Raw genomic sequence first — 25,605 nt, 5'->3', positions numbered from 1 at the left:
CCTAGAGAAGACCAGCCCCGGAGAAAGAATGCAGCTTCCACCAAGAAGGACTTGTCTCCCAAGTCTAGATGTTTTACACTATCTGTAAGCCGTTTGAGATGAATAGGGGAGGTTTTGGGGTTTGTAAAGAGGCTAGGTAGACTTTGAATTATTTCTAGAGCTACATTTATGTTCTTGTAAAGACTAGATTTGTAAGACAAAGTACTTGTAAGACAAGTACAGTTTTTTTAACTTCGCGGAGAATTGGGTTGTGACCTGAATGATATGGAAGCTGACCCACCCAGCCAACTATATTATCCTCAATTTTCTTCTTTATATCAGGGAGAAGATCTTCGACTAAGAAATCAAAAGATTCTTATGTTCTAGCTTTAGAGCTGCGTGTCTTTCTTACGTTTTAGTAAATCCTTCCACAAAAGGCTTCAGAATGTTTTTCTTTCCCTCTGGGTACAATTTTATTTTAGCTTAGAGGAGAAGGTCTAACAAAAAGTTCCTATCAGTCGCTGAATATGCGCGTCCAATTTGGGCAACTTCTCACTGTGGAGTTACTTAAAAGTAAAAGGGGTTGGCCCTGTGGTGTAGTGGTTAAGTTTGGCATGCTCTGCTTTGGCAGCTCAGGTTTGCGGGTTCAGATCCTGGGTGAAGACGTATACCACTCGTCAGCCATGCTGTGGCAGTGACCCACATATAAAGGGGAAGAAGATTGGCACAGATGTTAGCTCAGGGCAAATCTTCCTCAGCAAAAAAAAAAAAAAAAAGGTTTCAGCTGGGACAAACAGTAAGCAGTCCTGGCAATACTGCACAACCCTTTGGTTGCAAGAGGCATCCTCAAAGAGGGTGCAAAAGATCTATCCTCCCAAGATCCAGAGCCACTCCCAAAGGTGGCCAAAAGAAAGACTTAGTTTCCCTGAGGGCTGGCAATAGACTCTAGCCGCAAATGGAGTACAACCCACATTTCTGTCCAGCCATACCTAGCCACAAATGGGGTACAACTCACATTTCTGGCTGTATTGTTGGGGCCAACAACCTCATGGTTGCTCAGCCAAGTTCTTAGGACACAAGATGGGACAAATGAAAGGTGCTAGCTGTCCCTGGTAGAGAAAAGATCAACAATCAATGGGCACCTGAAAGCTAATTCACAAGTCACCACTCAAACACCTAATTCTTAGAAGTGTTTTTTCCTGCCAATCTAAATTTGGAAAGGAAGAGATAACCTGAAACCTCCCCTTCCTTCGACCAGGCACGACCGATAGAGATCTGGGAGAGCTGGCTTTGGTAAGAATTCTCACCCTCTGCCATCTTCTGCCAGGTTTCCCAGGATCCTGTCTGCAGTCTCTGGAGCGAGTGGGATGTCCCGCAGGCCTCATCTGGTAGCAGACACTGCAGAGCAGGAATAATAATTCTCCTTCTGTCCCCTGTAGTGAGTCCCTGGCTGAGACCCCCTTCTCTCGGACATTTCCTAAGTGGATAAGCTTAAGTGGACTAAAAGTTCTCCTCTTGTGGCCACTGTAATTCAAGATTATCTTTGGAAAGATTAACCTGCTTGTTCAGCCTTAAAACAGATTTTGTTTACCTGAGACCTCATATTGGAACCAGTCCAGTTTGTCAGACCCAGTTCAACCCCAGACCCAGTCCAGTTTCTAAGTTGGACCCAGTCCAGAAAAAGAACTGCCCAAATAAAGTCTGAAAGCTCGTAAAACAAAAGGATTCAAGAGGGCCTTCCCCATGGCCTCTAGAGGCAGTGAGAAAGCAGCGAGCTCAAGGGGCTCAGCAGGTACCCTCCTGGTTGCTCATTGCTCCTGGGGCCATTGGGGGTCTCCTCCAGTTCCCTCTTTTGACACCAGAACTGCTAAAAGATAAACTGAGGCATATAAACATTTTAAGAGTTTATTTGAGCAAAATCAATTTGAATCAGGCAACATCTGATCTAGCAGCTAGAAAGAAGTTCGCAGGAGCTGTACCAGATAAAAGACTTTATAGGCAGATGGAGCGAGAACAAGGAAGGTATATAGTAGGCAAGAAACAGGTTAGTTCTTGCAAAGTTACTTCCATTAGGGGACGGCAGGGGTCTCTGCTGACCAGGTGATTCCTGAGGGACTGGTTTAAGATTCAATTCCGTGAGAGCTGAAACTGTAATTGCTAAATCTCTGTTTTGTGATGTGGGCTTAGCATAAGTGACTCCATGTTGGGCCTGTTGTCTTGTTTTTAACGTAACTTACATTTTGCTTCAGAGTGAGTGTTTTTCTTTAAACAGTGTTTCAGAGTATGGAGCTCCTGCCATGACTGTCGTCATTACCAGTCTCAGGATTGCACACCTCTCCTCTCTGCTCACTTGGACTTACTTTATGTTAGATCTTCCTACATTCTGGTTATCTCTCTACATTAACTTCAGTTGTACCATATAACTGAGATAATAGACAAATGTATAAAATCTAAATTTTTATAACCCTGAAATTGGCATTGAGTATTTTCTTAAGATCTAAGAAGGAGGCTTAAAAAATAAGTAAATTTGAGATAGGAAAACTGGCCTCTTATTTATTGGAATTGGCTCAATGAAAGAAAGTTATTTCAAATGAGGAATTTTTGTTCCCAGTTCTTCTGAGAATCTTGTCTTCTACCTGGATTTAATAATTAATAAAATATCAGATAATATGGTGATAAAAATTGATTTGTAAAAAAGTTTTAATTCTAAAATGTCGTACTAAATTGGATAACAATTTGCTTACCTGTTTATATTACTTTTTTGAAATTTTTGAGAAATAATACATTATATCAAACAATTTTTCACCTACAGCTTGTCATTTCTAAACTAAAGGGACATGCTAGTGTCAACAAAGTCTAGGAATACATTACTGATTTGAAATTTTGTTCTTAATGAATAATTATTCATTTCTCTTAAAACTTTGTTAAAAAATTTATACCCAGGATTTGTTTCAGTCAGGTGTGGTAAGACACACAGACTTGGAAATAATTGTCATGAAGGAAGAAGGAGGCATGGCACACGGCACACTTGCAGGGTCCCACAGGGAAGGTGGCAGAGGGGCGGGGGAGAGCTTAGCCCGGCCTCCCATGGAGTTTTTGTGGGAGGGGCTGGGTAAGGCAGGGTAGGTACCTGAGAAAATTTAGGACTGGATAGTTTGAATAATTGAACAGGTTCTGGTCTCTGGTGGTGGTTCCTACTTGCCCAGTACCAGGCCCTAGGGTGATTTAGGGTGGGGGAAATACTGTCCTAGAGTGTGAGAGGTTGGTGAAGGGGATGGTTGGGGGTGTGACTCTGGATTGGCTGGTTATATAGCAACAGTGTGCTCCCAGGGGAGTCCTTTCTATTTCCAGGTCACAGCCAACCCTGGGAGGAGCTGCCTCTTCAAGCCCCAAGTGCCAGACCATCAATACAGAAAATATGAAAATATAGTCAATATAAACTTGATGTTAACATTCACTATGTTTTATAGTTTAAATTTCATACTTTGTTCATTAAAAAACATTGGTTGCAATTGGTGGATTTACTTTTATTTATAAAATAGTCCTTTAAATTTGAATGAAAAAGTACATTTCATAAATCTAGCTGCTTTTTTGTTGGTTCAGTCTGTCAGGGATATTTCTAGAAAAGCAATTATATTTTACAGAAAAGGTATAAACACTGTTGGTGGTGAATTTTTTAATGGTTCTCTCCTCCAAATATTATGATATTATCTATCCTTCAAGGATAATGGTAGTGGTATTAGGTTACATTTCAGAAACAAAAACAACCAAAACAAAACAATTGAGGAATTCAGGATGCCACTGTTATCAACCTAAATAAAGAGGCAAGCCCAAATTACCAAAAACTGAGTTTATTTGGAAATAGCAGAAGAGTTGCAGTTTTGGAATGCATGCTGTGGTAAGCTACAGGCAAGTCCATTGAGGGTTTGAGGTAGACGGTATTTATGACGAGGAGCGTAAAGAGGGGCAACAGCCGGCCTCCAAGCAGTAAGTTCATTGGCTTGAGGATGGGGAGAGATTCTCGGCAGGTGTTCATTGATCAGGTGATAGGTCTTGGTCTTCTGAAAATCAGGCCTTTATGGGAAATCAGCCTCTCGGTTGTTAGGTTCCCATCTTCTGAGGGCACATGCATGAGATTCTCCATTTCATATTTTCCGGTTCCATTTTCGATTGAAATCATTCCACATAACCCAGTTATGGACTCAAGTGCTGTCTCTGTACATACGTCTTTTAGAGATGGTGCCCATGAGAGATTAGAGAATATGCAATAAATTTGTTTTTGTGCTTTACTTTTTGAAATGGTGAGTTTTAGGGTGTCAGACAAAGATAGTGTCAGTTAAAGCCTAATGTGAAATCCTAGAAGTTTAGAAATGAGGTGTTTGTGTGATCGAGACATGTTTATTTCCTCATGGTCACTCGTAGTTGCCGTTGAGGGGACCATCCTCATTACCTAGCCTTTATAATAGCAGTAACTTTGTGAAGCACCCTCATTTGTGTATTTGAGTTTTGCTTTTTTCTCTGTACCGTTATCCTAGAAGCTTGCAGGTTCGGAGCCTTGGAAGAAGGTGATGGGAGGAGCGTCTCCTGTGCTCCCTCATCCCCAGCGGCCGCTGACCGTTCTGTCTGTAATAAGACAGCATAGCTGCCAAGTACTGGGAAGCAGTATATTTTGCTTTTTCTTGTTTCCCATGGGGTCATCCATTGACTTTGAGTTGGCATTGGAGAGGATGCAGGCGCGGATGATGTAAAAGTCATGATAAATAGCCCAGCGCTCAGGTTAGCCTTTGAAACTATAGGGAAATTGTGGCCTTTAACTATGTATCAATTAGGATCTTGGAGAGTTGCATACAATAGAAGACTTGAGTTAAATACTTGAACTAAAGTTTTATTTCTCTCCAAGGTAAAAGAAGATGGGGGTAGGAGGTCTGTGGTGGGTGTGAGAACTCTTTCTGTTTTGCCTCCCCAGCTAATGGGATGCCCACAGTTAAGGATGGCTGCTTCAGCTGCAGCCTTCTTCCATATTCCAGGCAGAGGGAGGAAGAAGTTGGGGAGGGCAAAGGGTACATGCCCCGTTTCGTCCTCTTGTAAGGAGCCTTTCTTGGATGACGTGCCAGCAGCTTCAGCTTACGTCTCATAGGGAGTTGGTGATTCCTGCATGGGTTAATGTTCGTATGAAGCCAACAAAGGTTGTCCTTTCTGCTTTTCCAACCAACTCTGGAAAAATAGCAGCTCTTCTTGGAGAGGTTTTTGAAAAGGGAGGAAGCTGGCAGTTTTAGTTTAAAAAAGTGACAATAATACTAAAAGTAATGATTATAGTACCAATAATAATGATTAACCTGGAGCTTTTATTATATACTAACTGATAGTCTGAGTGTTTTATATATTTCTATGCATAGTTCATTTAATTCTCAGAACAACCCCATTGTTTTCCTCATTCTTTTGGAGGAGGAAATTGAGCCCCTCGGAGGTTAAATAACTTGCTTATAGTGACATAATTGGAAAGTGATGGAGCCCAGATTACAAATCTAGATTGTGTGCTTTAACCACATTTTTATATTCCTTTATAATTTAAAAACCTATAACTCAGAAATAAGCTGAAGGATTTTAAGCCATTGGCCCAAGGTCAGTCAAGTAGTCAGCACTAAACTTCTACTCCTGGGTGTTACTTCCATTGGCTTGGTCTGCTTTCTCTGCATATATCCTCTTATATTTGGGCCAGTCTTCTTGAGAGGTGGCTATTTTTGGCTTGCTGTGGTTCTAAATCCTGAACATCATATTCTTCCTTTAGAATTCTTTTACTTGACGTGGAAGCTCCCAGGAGTCAGTGTAGCTTAGTGGTCAAGAGGGTGGACTTGGCAGCCGAGGTGCCCGTGTTTGAATCCTGCCTGTGCCACTTTTAGCTGTGTGATCTCAGATAAGTCTCATAATCCAGGGGCTTCAGTGGTCTCACCTGTGAAGTGGGTTAGTTACAGTGTCTGTCCCACAGGGCCGCTAGCAGAGGGAGTTGAGGTAGTGCAGTGAAGCTGCTGGGTACCGGGCCTGGAACAGAGGAGGGATTTTAGAAACGCTTTCTATTCTGATTATGTTATTTATCAGAAGTGAACTCCAAATTAAACTCACCACATTTTCTAGCACATATTGGACACTCAGTAAATGTATAAGGAGTGAATGAAAATAACCATCAATTGCTTTATATTGGCCTCTCCTTTCTATACTGGTTGGAATATTAAGGTTAAGAAGATGAGTTATAATGTTTGTATTAACCTCCATTACCAAGACTAAGGACCAGTATTACATTACGCTGTTCATCTTGTGTGATTTCCACGTCACTTTTCTCATCCACAAAACTATTAGTTTTACATTTAGTATTTTCATTGAGGTTGTGTTGAAAGGTATTGCATACATCCAAGGTAGTATTAGTGATGTAAGTTTATGCCATCGTATTTAAAGCCAGATGTTAATGTCTTTGAATCCTTTTCATGTCACATTTTCCAAGTAATATCGATCACCCATTAAATATTAATTTAATCACAGGAATGGTAATGTGGTCATCAGTAAAATGACTTGAGAGGCAGTGTCATTTAACAGTGAGATGAGGACTAGGGAAGCGGGATTTATATCCTCCTGCAGCAGTTTTTCAACATTATATTTGCTTTTGCCTTTGCTGTTTAAATAACACAAGAATTAAATCCTTTTAAAGGGAACGCGTCCATCTCCTTTCACGTGTCACTCTTGTCAGAGAAAATGCTGCATAATACTAAGATGACAGCCCCACCTCTGATGTCACCAATGATGGTACGGTCCTCTCGGAGCCTCTGCCGGGTTCTTGCTGCTGCACGGGGACATGGTTACATTAAAGCTAACGCCCGTCATCTCAGTTATCTCCCTGGAAGTAGTTTCACAAATATAGCAAAGCCCCACGTTGGTTGTTTCGGTAAGCTACCAAGGCAGAGAGCGAGAGGCAGACAGGGAGAGCGAGCGCGAGCACAGGCTGCTCAGCCTTTGTGAGCAGGGCTGAGGCGGCAGCTCCTCTCAGCTAGCTCCTGGTGCTCAGAGTGCTTCCACTGACATCACCGTGGGCAGTGCAGGGCGAAAGGGGCTGCCAGGAAATTTGAAACTAATTTGCTTCCAGTTGACTGGAACAGCAGATTTTGAATTAGCTGGCTTCTTTCTAGCTAACTTTTCTCAAGCGTTAAGCTGATGAACTGGGCATTTTCTATGATCAATGGGTAACTGCTGGAGCTACAGTAATCTCTGTGAGTAACCTCTATTTGTAGGTCTATGCAGGCAAATAGATTTTTATATATCTCTCTCTTGTAAAATGCTGCTGTGAAATGATCCGTCTGTATTATTGACTGCTTTTGCTTACTAGTCTTGTCTTTTGACCATCCCAGTAGGAGACTCCTGGGGCTAGACCAGGTTTGTCTGAATCTCGCCATAGAGAAGAGCATACTGCATCTATTCAGGGATGTCCACGCCACCGCTTTTTAATTCCCAGTCATCAGAATGATGCCACCTGCCCCTAGAATGCTTTTGCCTAGCACCTCACCTGGCTTTAAGCTAGAATGTTTATTTTAGCATCTGACACTGGATTTTCCAGAATTTTTATTTTTAAATAGAAAGCAGAATATTATTCTTACCTGTAATTTTATTCCCTTTTTTTTGTTGTTGTTGAATGAGCTTTCCTGGGAACACAGAATTCTGTCAGCATATTTCTGCTCCCTGTTTGTGATGGTATTATATAAAAAGAAAGAGGAAAACGGGCTACCCCTGTAGTTTCATAAGGACATAATATTGTGGCGCTGTATGGGTATAGGGGAGGAGTTTCTCTTAAAGAGCTCAGACTCCTTTCCATGTGCACGCCAGAAGTATGGCTCTGGCTGAATAGCCTAGAAGAGAACAAGGTTAGCCACAGGATAGCAGCAGGAATGTCCTGTGAACACTGTAGTTGTGGCTGAGGTAGTCTCTATTACAGGTTTATAATAGATGTTTAACTCCTGAGTTTACACACAGGGGTGTCTTTTTCCTGTCCATTGAAAGTGTCACTTTTAGAATAATTCAAGATTTATTTCTCTCTCACCAGGGAACTTGACTTTAAACTTTATGTAAAATTTGCATTTTCAGATATGCTTGGAATTATTGCTCATGTCAGTTTGCAGCTTGAATCCTTAAAACTGTGGGTCTCCTATTGAGCATAAAAGCAACTGAATGCAAATATGGATCAGCTGAAGCTTATTGCAGGCGGAAGGCTGAGTGAGGGTGTTTACTGCTGCACCTCCCCTCTGTCTGACACACGGCAGTTTCTAGAAGTCCACGGCTGTAGCTGATCATCACTGCTAGGAACTCAGCTGCTTGGCATTCATGATTTTTTAGAAAAAGAATTGTATAAGTATTTTGAAACATCAGTTTCAATTTCTTAAATATTAAAAGGTTTCATAAAATATTTTATATAATAATTTATATTAGCACTACCATACCCATGTTAACTTTAGCAGAAGAGAGGCTGCTGTGAGCAAGATTGGGAGTTATTTAAAAGTTTAAACTTTTTTTGCTTTTTAAAATAATGACAAAAAGTCAATGAAGATCAGAGAAATTTTAAAATTGGGTTTTTCAAAGAATAGAATGGTGGTTACCAGGGGTTGGGGGTGAAGGAAACGGGGAATTATTGATCAAAAGATGCAAACTTCCAGTTATAAGACGAATAAGTTTTGGGGATCTATGTACAGCATAATAATTATAGTTAATAATATTCTGTTGTATACTTTGAAGCTGCTAAGAGACTAGATCTTAAATGTTCTCACCACAAAAAAGAAATGGTAACTATGTGACACGACAGAGTTGTTACAGCTATGGTGGTGATTATTTTGCAGTCTGTAAGGATCAAATCAACCCACTGGACACCTTAAACTTACGCAATGCTCTATGTCAATTATATCTCAATAAAGCTGGAAAAAAATTAAAAAAAAACCTGGGTTTTTGAAAGTGTGGGTTCCTAAACAAGAAGAAGTAGTTGAAAATGGATAGAATTGATGAAATCAGAGGAGCAGCTCTGATTGGAAGAAACAAGGCTGAAAGGAGAAGCACAAAGTGTAGATATAAAAAGAAACAAAAATTATGAGAGGTGGATGATGGATAAAAGCAGGGAAACCTACTGTTGGAAAAAGGAAGCTAGCTTTAAAAAACAGTGATTGTAAAGCTTGCTTTAGTTCAGCTCTTCAGCTTGGCGTTGCTTCTCCATGATGAGTAGCCTTGCTCTGTGCACGGGCAGAGACTTTGGTTTAAAATCAGTGGGCTGTCCTTACCTCACTCATTTCACCTCTGTGTGCAGTGTCCCTCCACAGCTTACAGAACTGCCTCTGAAATTGACTGGTATGGTAAGCCAGTGTCACTTCCCCAGGGATTAGAATTGAATGAGAGAAATTGGGTTCAGAATCATTAGCATGTGAAATTTAGTTCGCAGTAAGCACAGCTGTAACTATTAATCACTTAGGGAAGGTGTGTCCAGATAATGGAACAGTCTGTTTGTGTGCACATGCTGATGGCTTGTGCAGTGTTTGGCAGGCCTTTCCCTGGTTTTCACAGCATATAAATGCCTTAAATATCTGTGCTTTTAGAGAGTTGTTATTGACCAGACAATAGCCAGCGTCCTCAACTCCGCACTGTAGCCTTCTCCAAAATGTGACTTGTTAAGGTGAAGAGGGTGTACCAAAATATAACGTACTTAGATTACTCATTTAGTAAATTGTGATTACTCAAACTCGTTTTCTGTTATTTTTATTATACTAAGTATATTTTCTGTCACGTAGTAAAAATGGATTAGATTATTCTCTTTTTTTTTAATACAACTTTTTTTATTTCATTGCAAATCTGAACCATGCATGCATCACTGTGTTACTGGAGGGATTTATTGATTATTACACATAAAAACACTGATCATTACTATTCACAGTTAAGGATTATGGCTACTTATGGGTGAAATGTATTTGAGATTTTTTTGGCTCTGCAAGGCTTACTTTTTACATTTGCTTGGTAAATTGGACTTTTGTCTTCCAATTTTTTTTGTTGATTTATGAAATTTCAGATTAAAGGGCACAAAGAAGTCACACTTCTGTCTATGGGACTGAATTCCTTGTTCACAAGTCAGAGGGAGTGTGTCTGTAAACATGTTTCTGTAAATTTTCCAGTGTTAAAATAACTTAAGAATTCATAGTTCTTTCATCATGGTAACTGATTAAGTTTGAAGGTGTTGGCTGACTGATATTCATTAGGAATCAGAGGCCCGTGGATGTTATTGTGCTTATGAACAACCTACATGGAAAGGAGAGAAGACGTGTGATACTGGGTTGGCCGTGACTTGTCAAGGATTGAGAGTTTGTTGAATTTTACTCATGGAAAATAGATTATGGACCCTTAGTGCACTCTCAGAAGTTCCTCATCAGAGAATTTGCCCAGGCATTTTTATTTTACAAGTAATATATCCAATGAGAAGAACACTAAAAGTCTGGGAAAATGACCCAGTTTTTAAAAATTGAAAAACCTTCCCTTTCCCTCAGCCCTTTTCCTTTAAGTCCCAGTGTAATTTTTTAGGGCTGTGGACAGATGTGAAGGTACAGGCTTTTACTAATGCTCATTTGCCTTTGCAGTAATTTTAGGGTTTTGTGGTCTTTTTGCATAAGTGTAGAGTCATTGACCATCCATTGTGAGAGAAGTTTGCTGTGAGCCGTAAGGTAAAGAAGAGGTCCTATCACAGTAGAGGCGACACTCTTCCTCTCTTGAAAGGTCTCTTGGGTGATTGGAGGGTACAGCTGACCAGAAGGAGCAAGCCTTTCTTTTGGTGGGAACGGAACTGTGTGTGTTCTTCAGTTGTTGCGTATGTGATTAACACCTGGACCTTTCTTTTAAGAAGTGGGAACTCTTGAGATTATCTTCTACAATAAAAAGGAGCCATTTAAGTGTTCAGAACAACTTCTAGATGTTGTTATAGTTCTCTGGGGAAGGTCTTATACTTTAATGTGTGTGCAAATCACCTGGGGATCTTTTCAGAAATACGGATTCTGATTCGGAAGGTCTAGGAGGGCGCCTGAGTCTTCGTGTTTAACCAGCTCCTCAGTGATGCCTATGCTACTGCCCCAAGGCCACGCTTTGAGTAGGAAGGTTCTAGAGCAGTGCTTTCAAATAGAATTTTCTGTGATCATGGAAACATGTGCTGTATCTGTGTGGTGCAATATGGTAGCCACTAGCTACATATGAGATTGAGTACTAGATTTTCAATTTAATTAATTTAAATAGCCCCATATGTGGCTGCAACTACCATATTGTATAGCATAGCATTTAGAGACTAAGATAATCGAGAAATTTATGCTTCATAGTAATAGCCCATGTAGGATCATGTTGGTTTCTAGAACTGTTGCCGAGATCATCTCCGCTTCGCTTGACACTGCCTACACTTCGTCTGCTGTGGACAAGTGTATACAGATGGCGTGCTGATTGCAAGCTCCCTGGTGGCAAGAGTCACGCTGGCCTTGTTTGTTGCTCTGTTTTTCAGTGCTCACCGCATACTTGGTGCACAATAAATGTTAGCTGGGCAATTGGAAGAATTAGCTTGCTCTGAAGTTAGGAGGGACCCCCATGTTCCAGCCTTCTATTCAAGCCTGTCCTTGGGAGTAGGGGACAGAACTCGGGTGGCACTGACATGGAGTATTTTGCTTTTGTTTTGGGAGGTTTCTTTTTATTTCTGTTTTGAGGTTCTATTAAATGATATCCTTTTGGTTTTTGGACATTATTCATTGGTTCAACAAATATATCCATTTTGCTAGGTACTGTTGTTGTAGGCTCTGAGGATATAATGGTAAAGAAAGCAGATAAAGTTCTTGCCTTTTTTTTTTTTGGTGTTATGATCTCGTTTATGTAAAATTACAACATATGTGTCTGTATCTTATAGTTAGATATGTAAATTTAGTTTTAAAATTCTACACGTTTACATGTGTCTATGGAATGGGCTTTGAATTATGGGTTAAAGTTATGATAAATTGAGACTTTCTATTTTTTCTTTCTTTTTTTTTAAAAACTTTTATTTTTTTCAGATGTACGTCATATTTCGAATTCTGTGTACATCATGTTCACCACCTGAACACTAATTATAGTGCATCCCCTCACATGTGAGCCTAATCACCCCTATTGCCCTGCCCCCTCCCCCCTTCCCCAATGGTAACCACCAGTCCAATCTCCAATGCTAGGTGTCTTTTGTTCTTGCCTTTTTGAGTTTATATTCTGTGACATCAAAAACTAAACAAGACAAACAAAAAAGCTTTTCCTAAAGATGACTGGCCCAATCTCTCAAGATTGTGTGTATTCATAATCATGTTCTCCTGAAGGCTCTAGGCTTACACATGACAGTCATATTCTCTTGGGAAACGTACATCCTGTTGCTCAGAATTCCTCATGATAAACGTTTTTACTTCCATCACATTTCAGCTTCCAGGTCTGCAGTAGACTTGCCAAATAGTTCTTGTTATTATTTTCTTTTCTTCAGCTATTTTATTTTAAGGAGTTTGCTAGCCAGAGTGGAAGAAAACCCATTTCGTTTACTTGTCCTCAAACAGGATCATTCTTAGAAGGGCCATGGTCTTTCTGAAGCCCATTGTATGGAGCAGGCTAAGTTCCCCATGATTTGAAGAAATGTTTTTTTATTGACAGATAATTGACATATAACATTATATTAGTTTCAGGTGTATAACGCAATGGTTTGATATTTGCATATATTGCGAAATGATCACCTCAAGAAGTCTAGTTAACATCTGTCACTATACATAGTTACAAAATTTTTTTTCTTATGATGAGGACTTTCAAGATTAGCAACTTTCAAATATCTAATACAGTATTATTAACTACAGTCACCAGACTGTATATTACATCCTCATGACTTATTTTATAACTGGAAGTTTGTACCTTTTGACCCCCTTCACCCATTTTGCCCACCCCCTACCCCCTGCCTCTGGCAACCAGCCGTCTATTCTTTGTATCTGTGAGCTTGGTGTTTTTTGTTTGTTTCTATTTTAGATTCCACGTGTAAGTGAGATCATATGGTATTTGTCTTTTTCTGTTTGACTTATTTCACTTAGCTTGATGCCGTCAAAGTCCATTCATGTTGTCGCAAATGGCAAAATTTCCTTCTTTTATATGGCTGAATAATAGTCCATTGTATAGATATGCCACATTTTCTTTATCCATTCATCCATCAGAGGACACTTAGGTTGTCTTCATATCTTGCCTTTTGTAAGTAATGCTGCCGTGAACACGAAGGTGCAGATATCTTTTCCAGTTAGTGTTTTTGTTTTCTTCAGATAAATACCCAGAAGTAGAATAGCTGGATCATATGGTAATTCTAGTTTTAATTTTTTGAGGAACCTCCATACTCTTTTCCATATTGGCTGCACTAATTTACATTCCCACCAACAGTCCAGAAGGGTTTCCTTTTCTCCATACCCTCACCAGCGCTTATTATTTCTTGTGTTTTTGAAGATGGCAATTCTGACAGGTGTGAGGGGATATCTCATTGTGGTTTTGATTTGCATTTCCCTGATGATGAATGATATTGCGCATCTTTTCATGTACCTGTTGGCCATCTGTGTGTCTTCTTTGAAAAAATGTCTGTTCAGATCTTCTGCCCATTTTTTAATTGGATTGTTTTTTTGCTATTGAATTCTATGAGTTATTTATATATTTTGGATATTATCCCCAAAGCAGATATATGATTTTGCATTTTCTCCTGTTCAGTAGGTTGCCTTTTAATTTTGTTGATGATTTCCTTTGCTGTGCAGAAGCTTTTTAGTTTGATATAAAAGAATTTTCTTTTTCCTGAGGAAGATTAGCTCTGAGCTAACTGCTGCCAATCCTCCTCTTTTTTTTGCTGAGGAAGACTGGCCCTGAGCTAACATCCATGCCCATCTTCCTCTACTTTATATGTGGGATGCCTACCACAGCCTGGTATGCCAAGAGGTGCCATGTCTGCATCCGGGATCCAAACCGGCGAACCCCAGGCTGCCAAAGCGGAACATGTGAACTTAACCGCTGTGTCACCAGGCCAGCCCCTAAAAGAATTTTTTTTTCCTTATTTCATTTCATTTTATTATAAGCCTGTCCCTATGTTCCAGAAATGGATGGCTATTTAATATACAACCCAGAGCACTCCTGAAATCGATCTTAATATTCAAAAGTATCCCATTTCTTTCTCAGTGTGTTAAATCAAGAGAAGAAAATGTTAAAAAAAAAAAATCAGCGGGCTTCTTTCATCACAGGAAAAGCGTCTTTACTGAACAACAGGAAACGAGTTGTGAAGCATCTGACCAAATACCCAAAGCAGCAGATGAGATTCCTGTCAGAGAAAGATGACTCCCGAGGGAATATAAATAGATACCTCTCAAAGTGTCTGTATTTCACATGAGGGTGAAAAGCTCTTTTTTCCTCTCCCCTCCTACACTCTTTACACTACTTTTTCGTTCCTTTAAGGGGAGAAATAAATGCAGTAAAGCCATGAGATCTTATTAATGCAGATTCTACTAGTGTGTGGTTTATATTTAGGTAAGTGCTAAAATTCTTTTTTTATACTTAGCAAATCCCTTTGTCAAAGATACAGACCAAATTTGGGCAGGACTAATTCAGTAAGGAGGCGGAGAAATAGCTATTTCAGTTTTCGGTTGGATTCTTACATTAGTGATAGGTGTAGACTGACAGAAGGCTAAGGAGATTTGACAAGTTGGGTGTGAGAGTGCCCAGCAGCTGGCGTGGGCTGAGCAGTGGCTTCTCGAGGCGTGTTGAAGTTCGCAAGGGCTGGGACAGAGGCGCGAGGTGCCCGCGCGTGTGGAGACTGTGCAGGGCAGGCAGCATCCTGCCCCTCTGCCCCACTGCTCTGCTTTTGTCCGAGCGTGGGCACTCACCGTCTCCCCCGCGCTGTTGCCTGCAGCCGTGCTGTCGCTCCTGAGTCTGTTGATGCTTGTGCTTTCTCCCCGTACAGCCTTCCCATGCTGCCGGGTGAGCTTTCTAATAAGCTGGACAGACTTTTCATGCTTTGGCAGTATTCAGTTTGGAATCCCCTAGGCTCAGCACATAGCAGGTAATTAATACGTTTGTTGAATTGAGTAAATGAGCTTTGGAAATGATAGGCATTTAATGGAAAGGATCTATGGCCCTGTTTTAAAAGGGTGTGGAAAAAATTCTTATGTAAAAGAATTTGGTGTTTTTAAAAAATTATCCTAAATAGTCCTGATTTTTAAACAGAAGTAATAATTGAGAAATTCTAAATAAAAAAAGTCAGGATTAATATTTCATGAAGTTTTGTCTCTTGGTAAAGGCAGTTCAGGTGGTGCCAAGAAATGCAAACAGCAAAAATGCACTGCTTTGCTGTCTAACAAAGGGGCGCCTTGTTTGAGAGGGAAGATTCGATGTGGGGCCGAGTGAGCCCATTGGTGAATGCTGTGACCCGAGACACATCGTGGCTAGGCTCTGTCTACCCAGAAGGTAGAGCACGAAGATTGTTTCATTCTTCAGTATGTTTGCTAACACTACTGCTATTAGAAGTGAAGGTCTGGCAACTCAGAGGCCTCTTAGTTTCTCCCTGGAATTTACTCCTGAGAAACAGAAGACCAGGAATCTAGTCCTAACTTTTATTTCCATAAAATACTTTATTGAACATCTTTCCATTTACCTGGGTCAAATCATTTAGCCTCATAGAACATTTATTTCCCTTGGTCTATGCCAGTTCTTATTTAGTTAAAAGTAAATAAAACTTATTAGAATAGTACTTATCAGAACAATGACCCTAGAACAGGATGGTTAGACTTGTGCAGTGAGCCCCTCATGCAGGGCTGTGCATTGCCTTCTCTCTTCCATCTGTCTCAGTTGCCAGATCGTTATATCAAGGCATCACAAGCATTTGCCCACACTTGGTGCCTTTGCAGTCTAGTTTATGAGGTTCATTTTAATGAAAAGTATTAAAAATGAGGTGGAGAAATTATTTAATTGCTTTGAGGCCCCTTTTCTTTTTTTTCTTGTTTTTTTGGTGGGAAGATTGGCTCTGGGCTAACATCTGTTGCCAATCTTCCTCTTTTTGCTTGAGGAAGAGTGGCCCTGAACTAACATCTGTGCCAGTCTTCCTCTATTTTGTATGTGGGATGTCACCACAGCATGGTTTGATGAGTAGGTCCACACCTGGGGTCTGAACCCGTGAACCCCGGGCTGCTGAAGTGGAGCACATGAACTTAACAAACACTACGCCACCGAGCTGGCCCCGAGGCCCCTTTTTTGATTGCTTTATGGTCACTTCTCTGTGGGCCAGTGGGCCAGTGTTTATTTTAGTGGTTGTTTTATAGATGGCAATTTAAACTGTTGGAACAAAGTGGGCTCCTAATTGATAGAGTTTAACTTTTCTTCCTTTTGTTGAATGGATTTCACTGTAGTATATTTTGGTGTTAAGTATACATATGGCTTCAGTGGTCACTATGGACAATTTTGTTAAAACACTTCATGATAGATTAAAAATTGTAGCCTTTTGAGCTTTAAAATATGAGCTAAGATGTTCATTTATTTCATATATATGTACTATATGTAATATACAGCTAAAATTCTCTTGACATTTGTAAGGAGGAGAGGTGACTTCTTGCAAGGGCTAGTGATTAAGGAAAGGCTTAATTAAGGAGAGGGGATTTGAGCTAGGTCTGGAAAGATGAGAATAACCTAATCATGTAGAGATGGGAAGAAAAAGTATGTCATGTGGAGAAAAGAGGTTGAGCAAAGGCAAAGGAGTATAAAGCTCAGAGTGTGTTTGTGGTGAACTTTGTTTCCAGTGTATGCTGGAGGAACCTTCTGAAGGTCGTCGCGCACTGCCTGCCTCCATCAGTTCAAGAAGTGGTAGTATAACATATTTGAAAAGGGAGTTGAGTGAGAGAGGGAGTGGATTATGGCTCCTAATAACTTCTGGATAAGGAGTTTGGACTTTAGACTATTCTGTAGGCAATGTGGAACTACTGAAAGCAACATAAATTTTTGGTTTAGGAAGAATATCGTGTAAAAGTTGAAGTGGGAAAATGTGGTTGGACATTGGATCACCATTTCAGGAGATTTTTCAATTCTGTGAAGACACGTACTAGGGTACCTCACTATCAATAAAAATGGTGGAGGGGAGGGATATAAGTCATAGCAGAAGCAGAGTAGACAAGCTCTGATTTTATTTGTTGTGTCATGTTGGGAAGTACACCTCATTCCTTTGAGCCTGTTTTCTCACCTATTTATGTCAGGTGAATGAATTCTTAGATCCTTTGACATTTGAAATTTTATATTCTATGATCCTCGAGGTTTTTTTACTCCAGCTTAGAGAAATAATGAAAAGCATTATAAAATCTAAAGGAAACATTTCCCACTGTGGACTAAGTACTTCTCTAACTACTTTAAGCTATTTTGGTATGTTAAAGAAAGAAAAACAGTGTTTTGGATTGTTCACTTTTTTTCCTTTCATTGCATATTAACAATGAATTTATAGCTTCAAAGTACCAAGAAACTAAAGTTCCCTGAATGATTAAGGGAGAGAAAACTGTTAAAAGCCTAAAAAAAGTGTAAAATATGAAAACTGTTTTAAAAAAAGTGTAAACAAATGTCATATAGAATACCTTCCAGTTCATTTTGTGAAGCTAATTACCTTAATACCAAAACCAAACAAAGATAATACAAGACAACTACAGACCAATATTGCTTATGAATATAGATGCAAAAATACCAGAAAGCTGTATCTGGGAACATATAAAAAGGATTATACACCATGACCAAATGTGATTTATTCTGGGAATGCAAGGCTGGTTCAGTATATAAAAATCAATTAACGTAGTACTCTCACACTAGAATAAAAGATAAAACCCGCATGAGTATCTCAATCCACAAAGCAAAAGCATTGGACAAAATTTGATGCCCTTTTATGATAAAAACAGTCAACAAACCTAGAAGTAGAAGATATCTTCCTCATTTTGGTATAGGGCGTTTGTGAAAAAGCCACAGCTAACATCATACTTAACGATGAAGGACTGAAATCTTTCCCCTAAGATTAGGAACAAAACGAGGATGTCTGCTCTTACCATTTCTGTTCATCGTTGTACTGGGGATTCTAGCCAGGGCAATTAGGCAAAAAAATAAGATAAAATAAAAGGCATCCAGATAGGAAAGAAGAAAGTAAAATTATCTCTGTTTTCAGATGACATGATCTTGTATATAGGAAATCCTAAAGAATCCACAAAAAAGCTTTAGAACTAAGAAGTTCTGGAAGGTTAAGTTCAATATTCAGTAACCAATTGTATTTCTATATGCTAGCAATGAATAATCTGAAAATGAAATTAAAAAGCAATTCTACTTTTAATAGTATCAAAAAGAATGCCACAACTAGAAGGACCTGCAACTAAGATATACGACTATGTACAGGGGGGTTTGAGGAGATAAAGCAGAAAAAAAAAAAAAAGAATAAAATACTTGGCATAAATTTAACAAAAATAATGCAAAACTTGTACATTTAAAACTATAAAAGTGTTTAAAGAAATTAAAATTAAATAAATGGAAACACAGCCTATGATCATGGATCAAAAGATGTAATAGTAATACTGTCACAGTGCTGGCACTCTGCAAGTTCACCCGAGTTCCTATCAGAATTTCAGCCGTCTGACAAGCTGACCCTAAAATTCACGTGGGAAACGCAAGGGGCCCAGAGCAGCCAAAACAGCTTGGAGAAGGAAGAACAGAGTAGAAGGACGCACACCTCCTGAGGTACTTTCTGCAAAGCTGCAGTAATCTAGACAGTTTTATACCGGCAACAAGATAGGCTTCTAGCTCAATGGAATAGACTTGGAAGTCCAGAGATAAGCCTTTACATTTATGGTCAGTTGATTTTCTACAGTGGTATCAAGACAGTTCAGTGGGGGAAAAGAATAGTTTTTTCAAGAAATAGTGCTGGTTCAACTGGATATGCACATGCAAAAGAATGAAGTTGGATATCTGCTTCACACCATATACAAAGGTTAACTCAAAATCGATCAAAGGTCTAAATGTAATAGCTAACACTGTAAAACTCTTAGAAGAAAATGTAGGAATAAATCTTTGTGACCTTGGATTAGACAATAATTTGTTACATATCACACCAAAAGCACAAGCACCAAAAGAAAAAAAATCGATAAGGTGGATTGTCTCAAAATTAAAAACGTTAGTGCTTTGAAAGACACCATCAACTAAGGGAAAATACAACCCACAGAACAGGAGAAAATATTTGCAGAGTATATATCTGATAAAGAACTTCTGTCCAGAATATATAATGTACTCTTGTAACTCAATAATACAAAAGACAAGTAAACCAATTATAAAATGGGCAAAGGATCTGAATAGATATGTCTTTAAACAAGATATATAAATGGCCAATAAGTACATGACAAGATGCTCAGTATCATTAGTCACTAGGGAAATGCAAATCAAAACCACAGTGAGATATCATTTCACACCCACCAGGATGGCTATAATAAAAAGGATGGGCAGTAATGGAACTCTTAGACATTGCTAGTAGAAATGTAAAATGGTGCAGTTGCTTTGGAAAACTGGCAGTTTCTCTAAACATTAAATGTAGGATTACTATATGACCTAGAAATTCCACTCATAGGTGTATACTCAGGAGAATTGAAAATAAATGTAGACGTGAAGACTTGTATACAAATGTTCATTATTTATAATTGCCAAAAAGTGGAAACAACACAAATGTCCATCAACTGATGAATGGAGAATGATGAAGAAACTGTAGTATATGTATACAATGGTTTATTATCTGGCAATAAAAAGGAATGAAATTCTGATACATGCTGCAATGTGGATAAACCTTGAAAGTATTGTGCTAAGTGAAAAAAGACAGACACAGAATGGCACGTATTGTCTGATTCCGTTTATATGACAGAAAGTCTCTTGGCAGTTACCAGGGGCTGGGGAGACAGGGTAATGGACAGTGACAGCTAATGCATACAGGGTTTTTTTTGTGAGGGAGGTGATGAAAATGTTCTGGAAATTTAGATAGTGGTAATGGTTGCACAAAACCACTGAATCTTAAGGGGAAAAATTTTTAAAGTTTTATTGCATTCTTTACTGAAAAATTAAAAATGTCAATATGCCATTCTAGGAAGAGGGATCTTTATTGTTTTTAACTGTCTTCCTTTTCAAAACCAGGATTTGAAAAGTTGCTTCCTCTTCAGATTTCAGCAAGCCACATCCTCTTAGTTCTGTCTCGTGAAGGTATTTTAAATAAGGCCATCACACAGAAGTGCTTCTTGAATTCCATCAATACTTGATTCAAATTTAATTTTAGAAATATACTTCAAATTATTTTAAAAATGAAATATGAAGCAGTATGTACTCTCAGATGTATTACTGTTTATCAAATTCTGCACACTGTGGGATGCTATGGCTTAACTCATGCTTCCAAGTTACCTTATTTTCTACATGCGCAGAATCAAGTCTTTCATATCGTTTCCATGTATATACTCAGACATTTGTCAAATATGTCACTAAACAGGAAGGTTGGAGCTCGCAGTGCTTTAAAAACAGCAGCAACAATGACAATAACAACAAATGTCTTCTTTCATAAAGTTGTCAAAGTGAGTACTCTACATTTCTGGTGTAGAGTAGGATTTTCCTGATGGAAAGTAACCAAGACCAAGTTCACAAGGAAATTGGCTGCTGGAGCTGAGATGACTGTAACTCTTATCCCTAAAGCCCCAAATTAAATTTTTGTTCAGCAGAACGTCTTCATTATTTTCTCTCACTGCCGTTTTAATAAGAAAATGTTGTAAATTTGATCCCAAATAGTAAGTATATACTAATTATTGTTTTCAGTGCTTAATTTTTTGGGATTCTGCATATGATACCATTTAAATTTTTTTGCAGTTGAGATCCTGGAAATTTTTCTCAACACGTTAAATTTCCTGTTCCATTTTGACTTCACTCTCATTCTCCAGGGATGTCCTGAAAGCATTTTTTTTCCCCATAGAAATCTAGCTATAAAGGGTAGGCTTCTGGCTGAAAAAATATTTACTGACTTTAAATAGATTGTATCTTTTTTCTGAGGCTCTGTCTCAGAGGTTGCACTGCACAGATATTGTTGGCTGAACCATAGGCTATTTGTTGTTCTGCCCAATATAAATATTTTAGTTGCTGCTTCGTGAGTAGTATTTGGGAAGTGATATGTGTCCTTATTTTAATCTCTTTTTGCATATGCAGCAACTGAGTTGCACGTACAGGACTTTATCAGAAGCCAGGTTAAATATGGCGTGTGTCATTAGATTGCCTCCTTCTGTGCCAAAATGTTTGTGATTACATTCATGTAAGCTAAGTGGAAGGGACCACTGTCACGGTTATGTGTGGCAGGGTGGTGGTGGGGGGGAAGCAAACAGTGAAAGAATCAAATAAAGATTATTGAGTGCCTAACATGTGTGGATATTTATTAATACACATTGGAACCTATTGTTCAAAACAAGTCATTGTGTACATTCTGTTCTATTCATAGGTGATCATGGAGGAAGCACTTTACTCCCACCACATGTCACAAATGAATTTCCAGAATATGGGACCATGGAGGAAAGTGGAGAAAGCCTAAGAGCTTCTCTCAAGTTTGATGCAGAGTCTCTGCCATGTTGCCCACAAGGGCAGCAGGGGGTCCAGCTTCTTGCCGGCCACCACTCTGGGCTTGACAGTGTTACGGAAGGACCAAAAGATGTTGGAGAGCCCCCCTCTCAAAGTCATCTCAAGGAACAAAGTTTACAACCCATTGACTCTTTGATTTCAGCTCTGAAAGCCACAGAAGCCAGAATAGCTTTAGGAACATTACAGGCTACAAAGGTACTAGACAAAGATGCTGTTTCTAGTTTGTCAGTTCAGCAGGTGGAAAAAGAGGTGGACACTGACAGTCAGAAAGTACAGAGATCCAACAAACTGTTCTCTGCTGGCCAAGAAAAATCACCAGATAGACCTTTCTCAGCTGAAGTTATGACTGAGGACAGTTTGTGTTTGAGCATCCAGAAGGATCTGACGGTACTGTTAACTGGAGAAACTCAGGCAGAGCTTCCCCAGATAACCACTGGGAGAAGAGTGGCTCTCCACGTGCAGAAGCCAGCTTGTCCAGTCTCCGCTGTGGGGAGCCCAGCAGCAACCCACGACTCTGCGGGCAGTGTTGGTGTTTTGAGAGAGAGAAGGTCTGATCTGGGGCGAGAGCACCCAGGGGGCTGTGATCGAGGCGGCTCTGCGGGACGCCCAGGCCGGGTCAAACATGTGGGATTTCAGGGGGTGGAAATATTGTGGACAGGAGGGGAGAAAGGAGAGACATGGCATCCTGTGGATTATGAGACATCATTGGAAAGGACCACCTCTCTTGAAAGCAAAGAGTTTTCCAAAGTGCCAGACCATCTCGTCTCATCTGCTCGTTTATGTAATTCAGTTGGTTTAACTGAGAATGTTTGGGATGGAACCTGGAGAGCACCTTCAGAGAGGCCTGGCGCCAGCTCAGGGACATTTTCCCCTGCCCCTCTTGTTGAGAGTGGAGAGGATGAAGTCTTCCTAAAGGAAAACAAAGAACATCTTGAGAAGAAGCCTGAACTGGAGAGAGACCAGGAAAGGTGAGCTCCCATAGTAGTGCTGCTGTCTTTGACGCCTGGTGCAGATTATAGGAAACCCTTATCCTGTGCTTGGCTGTGAGAACTCAGCTCACAATATCCTGGATCCTTGTTATCATAGACGGGAAGAGAAGGTACTGTAAGCTAGGTTCCTTCCAAGTTTCTAAGATCCTAAAGTAAGCTTGTAATGAAGCTGTCCTTTAGGCATAGACCAAGGAAGCAGAGTTATGGAGAGCCTGTGAACACTAAACTTTGTGAATCCATTTCTGGCATTTTGTTATATTTGACAGGTTTCAAGTTTTCCAATATTGAGGTAACTAAAACACCCCACAGTTATCCTTAATAATGTGAAGGGGTTTGGACTCCTTTGACATATCCTGTAGTCATCACATTCTGTCTTAGGCTTGTTTTCTTAATAATGTGAAGGGGTTTGGACTCCTTTGACATGTCCTGTAGTCATCACATTCTGTCTTAGGCTTGTTTTCTGGGTGCAACACCAGTGCCTACATCCCTCCTACCTACATGTTTGAGCACAGAGGTTCTGGGTTTGGGCTGACCCAACTTTCTAGGTTTAGAAAGGAGGTCAGGAGGCCAGAACTAGATTATAATTCACTCGTTCCATGGCATTCACATGAGAATCCCTTCTCACATGTAGTGTATGTTTTGTTTATAGCCCTGATAAGTAAACTTGGCATCATACGGTATTTCTTGGTCTTGCCATACATTTCTGACATCCGTACCAGCTTAGAGCCTGGATAAATGGAAGACATGTGTTTTACTTTTTCACTTCCTTTGCTTGTAGTTTGACCATATAGTGCTGCTTTTGGCAAAATCATTTGTGGTGTACTATTATTTTGAATTTGTACTGTCTTTTCTCCCGTCAGTCCTCATGACACCACAAGTTATAGTTTATATGGGAGAACATCTGTGTCAAGGCTGAAGGGTTTTATTGGTTTGTTTGGTGTAAGGAAATGCGTTTTCCTCTACAGTTAATTAACAAATCAGCTGAGCATGCTGCTCCTTTAGGATGGCTGGCAGGACTCCTCCTCTCCACTCCCACTCCCTGCCCCCAACTCATAAAATCTCCAGACTTCCCTCAAAAGCAGCGTCGATATGTGGCACATGGCTCAGTAATTATATTCTCTCTGGAATAAGCACTTTGGCTTTTGTGCAGATTATTAATTTATTCCTCGTCTCCTCCCTCCCACCTTCCCTCCTTTCCTTCCACAAATGAGTTTTGATTGTCTGTTATGTCCTTAACACCGCTAGATGCTGGGCATAAAGGAATGTTCAGAGTAGGTATGGCCTCTGGTCACTGTCCCCATGCACTTTACTGCTGAAGATAACCACTGAACATTTAAACACATTAATAATTATAGGATCACAACTTGTACTGGGTTTTGTGAAGGGAAAGAAGAGAGACATACTAGAAAAAATAATTTGAATGCAGGAGAGAAGCTAATTCACTTGATGGCTTGGGGAAGGCCTTTCTGTGGAAATGATAATTAGGCGGAGACTTGAGGAATGAATATGAGTTAGCCAGGTGGAGAATGGGAAGGAAGAATATTCCAGAAGAGGGAACAATGCGCACAGGAGGCCTGTGCCTCCTGTGGATTGCCTGCCTCCATGTGCTTCCTGGAGCTGTGCAAAGCAAAGACCTTAGGGTAAGTTTAAAGATTTGAAACTCCTCCAGTTCGGCTCGAGCTTAAGGAGCTGGGAGAGAGTGGTGGGCAGAGTGTGGAGAGATCGGGAGCAGCTTCATCATAGAACTTTCCATTTTATTCCAAGTGCAGTGAGAAGCCATTAAGGAGTTATAAACCCAAAATAGTATTTCGTATATGGTAGACCTTCAGAAATTTAAAAACAACAAAGAAAACTGTATTATTGAATATTAAGTCCTGGTAATACCTAGGAATATGGATAATTTATGGGGTAGTTTTATTCCTGTTTATGGGAATCTGATGCTCAGAGAGGTTAAGTTGCCTAGTGACATAGCTAGTAATTGGCATATTCAGAATTCAGCTCCATGTTTTTCTAACTCTTGACTACTTGCTGTTACTGAGTTTTAAAATTTTACTTAGTTAATCTAATGTTCATTTTTTTTTTTGGAGGAAGAGTACCCCTGAGCTAACATCTGCCGCCAATCCTCCTCTTTTTGCTGAGGAAGACTGGCCCTGAGCTAACATCCTTGCCCATCTTCGTCTACATTACATGTGGGACGTCTGCCACAGCATGGCTTGCCAAGTGGTGCCATGTCTGCACCCGGGATCTGAACCGGTGAACCCCGGGCCGCTGAAGCGAAACATGTGAACTTAACCGCTGCGCCACCAGGCCGGCCCCAACCTAATGTTCATTTTTAATATGTGAGGAACATGCCACATATTAACTAATTAATACCCCACCCCTGTATATTAACTTGTCAGTTGTTTCTAGGTTTTCCCTGTTTTGGTCAGCCTTGGCAATAAACTTGTCTGTTGACTTTTTTAAGGTCGTGCATTGGCTGCTTTTTTGGCCCTAAAATCTCTCTGCAGTGCTGCCTTCTTGTCAGCAGGGGGCAGCCCTTGAATTTACCGTATTTGTCCTCTTGAGGGCATCTGGTCTTATTTAAATCAGAAAGTATTAATAGACTGAGGAAAATTTAGTGTGATTTTACTTCATTAAGTTTACACAGTATATTAATCTGCTTCTGTTAAAATGAAGAATGACTGTAGCTGTCAATAACTTGGAGTTGTTGGCCGAGAATTTAATATTTTATTCAAATATTCATTGGACCAGTCGTATTTACATACTAGGAAACTAGTTTGAAACTATATTACATTATTTAGAGGGTAGTGTAGCACTGTATGCTAAGAGATTTTTCAACCCGAATATGTTCATATATTCCCAAATATATTAAGACAAAGGCCAGTGAATACAAGTGTTAGCTCTACAGAATGTTATCTTATTTTCTATGGTT

At 39.8% G+C, this 25,605-nt stretch overlaps 1 protein-coding gene across 7 annotated transcripts in view; it reads left to right on the top strand.

The window, feature by feature from the left end:
* Positions 1 to 25,605, top strand: part of PSD3 (pleckstrin and Sec7 domain containing 3) — a 643,022-nt gene that overhangs the window by 296,384 nt on the left and 321,033 nt on the right. For 6 of the 7 annotated variants that reach the window (XM_046648392.1, XM_046648393.1, XM_046648398.1 and 3 more), the window contains one exon: positions 21,548 to 22,652. In XM_046648392.1, the coding sequence (XP_046504348.1) occupies positions 21,548 to 22,652 (1,105 nt within the window). Of the gene's footprint in view, positions 1 to 14,434; positions 14,560 to 21,547; positions 22,653 to 25,605 lie in introns of those variants that run through there. The other variant, XM_046648394.1, reaches the window with a different exon arrangement.

The sequence above is a fragment of the Equus quagga genome, chromosome 22, assembly GCF_021613505.1.
Source record: "Equus quagga isolate Etosha38 chromosome 22, UCLA_HA_Equagga_1.0, whole genome shotgun sequence".
NCBI classification, from domain to species: domain Eukaryota; kingdom Metazoa; phylum Chordata; class Mammalia; order Perissodactyla; family Equidae; genus Equus; species Equus quagga.
The sequence above is the reverse complement of the archived record's forward strand: the minus strand, read 5'-3'. Positions and strand labels throughout refer to the sequence as shown.